Below are 6,059 nucleotides of genomic sequence, written 5' to 3'. Positions count from 1 at the left end.
TTCTTTGTCTCAGTCAGCTGCCTTTTCTTCTAGGCCTGGGCTCTCCAGCAGAGCACCTTGTGTTCGTACAGGATGAAGCAGAAGATTCTGGAAATGATTTTCTCTCCCATGACAGCACAGACAGCAGTACTCCATGGTTTCTACGAGTACAAGAGCTAGCCCATGACAGTTTGATTGCAGCCACTAGGGCACAGCTCGCAAAGAATGCCAAAGCAAGCAATAATGGTAGGAGACTTCCTCTTTCTATATGAAATGTTGAATCTTCTGTAAAAAGCAAGTAGCAGCAGCTGTTTCAGTGTTATCTATCACATTGCAAGATGGTTAATAAGTACACAGACTCAGTATGGGGGAACTATTTAGTAACTTTAGCCAAGGTTATATTGAGATTTTCAGTTAAAGCAAGCCTTCAGGCTCTCTAACTGGACACCATTATTGACACTATTTTTGGCGCAGACTTAAATTTCTGGGATATGTGTCTACAGCTGGATTTAAAGCAGTTTTTCAACTTAAACACCTACCTGGACAGAGGGGGGAACAGAGCAAGGCTATTTTTGTCAACATCATCTGCAGTGAAGAATGATGCAGAGGAGTCTTATGACCTCTCTACAGTTCCTTTTGTATTCCTTAGGTTTTTTTTATCTAACTTTCTGGGAACCCAGTTGTCAACAGTTCTCTTGCAAGTTTCCAGCTTTTTATTTACAGTGAATTGGTCTTCAAGTCTACTTTTAAGCTCACTAGTGTTCAATTTATTTATTGCCTGCCATTGTTTATGTTCCTTAGTGTGCCCTTATTAGGTCCTGGGAGGTGGGGAGTGTGTGGGGGGGTTGGGTTGTTTTGGGTTTTTTTTAAGGAAAGCTGTTTGAACTCTAAATTTAAATTTTTGCATAGGTGCATATGTAGTTCTCAGAACAAGGGATATGTTGCGATATCTGGTTACTAGACAGGGTAATCAGAATTGTATCTGGTAATCAGAATTGTATCTGGTGTATAGACCTGTATTGTGCTAAGAATAATCTCACCTTTTTAAATCTTTTGTACTCTCCAGAACACAGTCAGATATTACTGTACTTTAGTATTTTCCGTTACAGGTGAAAATGTTCATCTTTGCTCAGGAGATGGGCAGCCGAAAGATTCCAATCCTATCCCTCATCTGTCCCGTGTGGAAAAGAAGCTGAAGTGCACAGTTGAGGGATGTGACCGGACATTTGTATGGCCAGCTCACTTCAAATATCATCTAAAAACCCACAGGTGAATGGACCAGAGATCTCTTTTGACCTTGCAAAACCATGGAGATCTTCTTGACCTTATGAAGACCATCATTGCTTCCCACTGCTGAAAATTTTTCTTCCAGGATGAAATTGAGGGGGAATGTAAAACATAAGTGAATCACAAATTTAACTGCTGTTAAACAAATTATACTTTCAACCCAGCTCCCACTCATCCCTAGTTTGGCTAGCAGATGTCTCTGGCACAGAAATCTGTATTTTTAACTTGCTACTTGAAAACTGCTAACACTTCCATGAAACCACTGTGGCTTGGGGGAAGTTGATATCTTTACATTATAGAAAAGTATCCTGTTATTAAACTGGAAAAGGTAGTACTGAGTAGGCTAGCATTAACCCAAGTGCTTTTAGACAAATATGGAATGACTTGATTCACTGAGGAAAGGGAAGACCCACAAAGAAAGTGCATGCGAGTGCATACTGTTGTTTAACGTACAGATGCAGGGAAGCGATGGCGGGCGAGGGCGGGGGTGGGGGGGAAGGATTGGTGGATATTAAGCCTCTTTACCAAAGCCCAGTTTCCTTTTATACTAGTCACCACCCTGCCCTCAAATAAAGAAGTCTTGGGAGTTTTAACTTGATACTATATTAATACAACAGAGTTTTGAAAGAGAAGTAAATCCTGAGCCCTTGTGTAAAGCTAGCTGCTGTCTTTAGAAGCGGTGTGACTCCTAATGTCATCTCTTTGCCATCTACACTGAAACACTTGAGCCAAAACTTAGGATCTTTTCTGCTGGTCCCTTAAGGATACCTGAACTTACAAATACCATTAATCTAAAGTCTCATGCGTTGAGCAATATGAACTACCTTTTGCCATCTCGGATAACTTGGTTGCTCCTACCTAAATCCAGATATGGAAAGGGTGTCATTTAAGTTGGATTTGATTGATGTGGGGGAGGGATTTTATCACATCTGTGTAGTATATGACTTTGTACAAGTTCATCTGTTCCAACAAAGTTTTTAACACCACTCCCCTCCCCTTCCCCCAAGCCAGTCACTTTCTGTCTAAGAAACCAACAATGCATGTGGTAAATCTCTGTTCTAGGTGAGGAATGTGCAAGGTAGTGCATGACAAGGGATAAAGAAGCTTGAATTTACTTTCTGATTTCTAGCCCCCCTCTGCTCCAAGAATAGATTTTACAACTTCTGGCTGTGTGATAACAGCTCATAACAACTCATTTTAATTAAATACTGCTGGAAGCTATTTCCTCTGGTTAGGCTGAGTAATGTGAAAGGCAGTTAAACATGTCATTTAAGAAATGAGGAGAAACCTCATTACGGCCCTACTGTTATAGCAGAGCTGAGTGTTCCTGAGGTAATCTACTGCAGTAGTAGGTGAGGAAATGGTTATTTTGTTGTTTCTCAGGAATGATCGGTCCTTCACCTGCCCAGCAGAAGGCTGTGGTAAAAGCTTCTATGTTCTGCAGAGGCTGAAGGTGCACATGCGAACTCACAATGGCGAGAAACCATTTGTTTGCACTGAGCTGGGCTGTGGAAAGCAGTTTACAACAGCTGGGAACCTGAAAAACCACGTACGGATTCATACTGGTGCGTTTAAATCCCAAATATTCATAGTCCCCAGGGGTGGGGCCCTTCATTCAGGAACTATTCACCAAGCAATGGTCCCAGAAGGGTATAGATTTAACTAACTTAATTGCTGTCCATCTCTTACAAATTAGTTGTCAGTAGTGTAAACAGCCATTTACCTTTGTACTGTCTGACATAATTCCTCTAACTTCTTGGGATTTACAGCTTTCAAATAGTATGTATTGTTATTATGTTCTTTTAAACTGTTGTTTAGCCAAACTGCAGATTTCTTGATTTCATTTTTCTGCATTCTAAATCAGTCCCAGTGTTTTTAATTCATAGAAAAGTAGGTGGTTTCCAGGATCTGCAGTTACTGGTGGGGGTGGGGGAGTGGACTTCATGCTAAACATGAAAACAGATATGGGTTGCAATGGTGTGCAGATAAATCTGTGTAGAACCATGTCCTGAGCTAATTGGATATCATCAATCTTAATTTTTCTTCCTGTTAATAACATTTATTTATTAATCTGGGCAACCTGAGGAAGCTACATGAATGATGGTTGTTCAGAATCTTGTGCCTGCACTTCACAACTACAGCGCAAGTCACTACATGCTATATAAATCTTTTGTACAGATCCATCAGATAGACGTTAAACTAAGCAATACATTGCATGGGAGGCTTTTAAAGAAGAGCTGCATTAGATGAATTTTTGTGGTGGCTTGTCCTTCCCTATTGATTTTTATTCTGTATAAAATTAATGGATGCAGGGAATGTGCTCTGTTGTAATATGTGTAGAGTTTTGTGTGTCACCTTACAAAACTTGTCACCCAAAAATTGTGTGCAGAGTGCTTCGAATGTGCTCTTTACTTGTCATTACAAGCCAGAAATCAACTTGGGTGTTTTTCCACTAGGCTACTGCAGGTATCTGTTAGCTTTGGTTTTTGTTAACATTCTTATTAGTAACCTGCAGGTTGGTTAAGAACAACTTAATAACACTTTCTAAAGTATTGTAAATTGGAAGAGGAGAAAACTAATGAGACTAGAGAAATGCAAAGGGATCTGAGGAGATGCTAAGGGGAAAGTAATCAAAAGCATCGCTATCTTATACAAAGCAGGTATATGGGAAGCAGATCTAGGGGATCTAGGACCATCTTGCCTGAACTTTAGTCATAACACAAGGCCAAAGGGAAGGAATGGGCAGGGATGCCTACCACAAGGTGGGAGAATCATCTTTGATAACGATACTAATGCTTATAAATGTGTTTTGTCCAATATAGGTGAAAAGCCATTCCTCTGTGAGGCACAGGGATGTGGTCGTTCCTTTGCTGAATACTCCAGCCTTCGGAAACACCTGGTGGTCCACTCAGGTAGGGAGTCCTGACTTCTCTGACTGAGGCCTTGACTTTGTTGCAGTGTTGTGGTCTAGTTTTCTGTAGGAAAATCCACTGGTTTTTATGGAACTGTTTTTTCACTGCTACTTTCAATGCTGTCTTCATTCACTACCTTTATCCCAGTAGCTACTCTCTTCTGGACCTTGTATTGTTCATCCTTTGCTGGTTTCTCTATATTCTACCCATATGTTTGGCCACCTATGGCCATCTGGCCTGTGAAGACATCTGATCCAGCACCAGGAATCAGTGGCATGGACTTGTGCTGTGCCTTGCATGCCTTCCTCAGCTCACCTGCTGTTTGCTGCCTCTGCATTTTTCTCACTGCAGAAGAGTTGAGTATCTGCAGGGAGGGGGAGTGCAGCCAGCTGGCTGCTCCAGATGATGGACACTTCCACCCACAATGGGTTGCTCTGGCCCATGCTAGCAGAAGGCTGCCAACCCCTGTTCTACCCTTCTTCCTGCTGGTCCTTTCTAGATATAAAATTTCTAAATACACATTACAGCCAGATTTACATAGTGTTACTAGGAGTTGCCTACCTGATTCCACAGTGTGTTATAAACAATCTTTCTGTTACAAGAGAAATTGTCCTTTTCCAATCCTTCTTCGCTTATGTTCATCAAATATGTTCTGCCTGAAGTCTTATGAGTAGTTTGCCAAAGAGAAGTCTGTAGAGTTTTCTCCCCTTTTTTCAAAAAACTTGATGGTAATTGGATGAAGCGTTAGAAGGGCATTTGTAACAAAAATAATTCCTTTCACAAAAGTTTCTCCACTCTTTAAATATTGTATCTTAAACACGGTCAGCAGACTTCAAATGTGGCTCATTTTGTCCTCAATGAGGACTTTGCCTTTGTGGAAAGGATAGTGATATTTATATAAGTTGTACAGTTAGTTTTAGACTGAAGCTTAACTTTCTTCCTTTTTTTTCCTCCTCTTTAAATGCTGCCCAAAGCAGTTTGTACCTATGGATTACTTGCATTAGTGCTGGTGAAAATACCATATACTCGCCTACAAATAGTGGAACTGCCCACTCAGTAGAACCTGGAAACTGGACCTTGATTAACCACTGAAGTATGGGCTAGGGACAACAAGATCTCTTACATAATGGCACAACTGCTTGCCCATTTTTGGTCAAAGTACATTGCAAGTATGAGCTATAGATTAAAAGTTTGCAGGTTTGTCTTAAAAAATATGAATCAGAAATTCAAGTAACTTGCACATGTCACACGGCATAGAGAAAACCTGGTATTTCGCCTTAGGAGCTGATTTTTTTCAACACCTTGCAATGCTATCTCCTGAAGTTTTTTGACTCTTCTTTTCTGATGGGGAATTCTAATTATAGAAAGCAGAAATTGCTTTTATTTGACTTTTCTTTTTTTTTTTTAAACTGGCTATTAATTCTAATGCTATACTACCTTTGTTCCTTGGACCTTCTACTGCCAACTTCAGAACTACCAACTTGTGTGTTGTTTTATTTTCCCCACTCCCCAACTCAAGGAGTGAAGCCCCATCAGTGCCAAATCTGTGGGAAGACATTTTCCCAGAGTGGTAGCCGGAATGTGCACATGAGGAAACACCACTCCAGAATTGGAGCAGCTGGGAGCAGGGAGCGAGAACAACCAGGTGAGGAGTGTGGAGAGTTGAGGTGTAGGGCATAGGCATGTAAGGAGAGCAATAGGAGTTATGGGCTGAGGAGAAAGGATAGGCCAGTTGGGAATAGCAGATTGTCCCTCTCTAAGGAGGTGTGGGTAGGGTGGATTGGTATAGAGAATGGATTTTCGTAGTCTTTCCTGGGAAGATACCCTCTTGTCCTTTACTTAGGATATTTCCGTACAACAGCTGAAGAGCAGCGAGGCTCA

The 6,059-nt window shown here is 41.1% G+C and overlaps 1 protein-coding gene across 1 annotated transcript in view; it reads left to right on the top strand.

Annotated features, from left to right (window-relative positions):
- The window catches only part of ZNF410 (zinc finger protein 410), a 23,074-nt gene that overhangs the window by 10,884 nt on the left and 6,131 nt on the right, over positions 1-6,059 (top strand). Inside the window, exons 6-9 of the mRNA XM_019518848.1 lie at positions 1,089-1,248; positions 2,650-2,831; positions 4,089-4,178; positions 5,698-5,823. Coding sequence (XP_019374393.1) covers positions 1,089-1,248; positions 2,650-2,831; positions 4,089-4,178; positions 5,698-5,823 — 558 coding nt within the window. The remainder of the gene's footprint in view (positions 1-1,088; positions 1,249-2,649; positions 2,832-4,088; positions 4,179-5,697; positions 5,824-6,059) is intronic.

This window comes from Gavialis gangeticus, unplaced genomic scaffold, assembly GCF_001723915.1.
Source record: "Gavialis gangeticus isolate Ggan-Ray unplaced genomic scaffold, GavGan_comp1, whole genome shotgun sequence".
Lineage (NCBI taxonomy): Eukaryota > Metazoa > Chordata > Crocodylia > Gavialidae > Gavialis > Gavialis gangeticus.
Note: the sequence above shows the minus strand (reverse complement) of the source record. Positions and strands in the feature narration are given on the sequence as shown.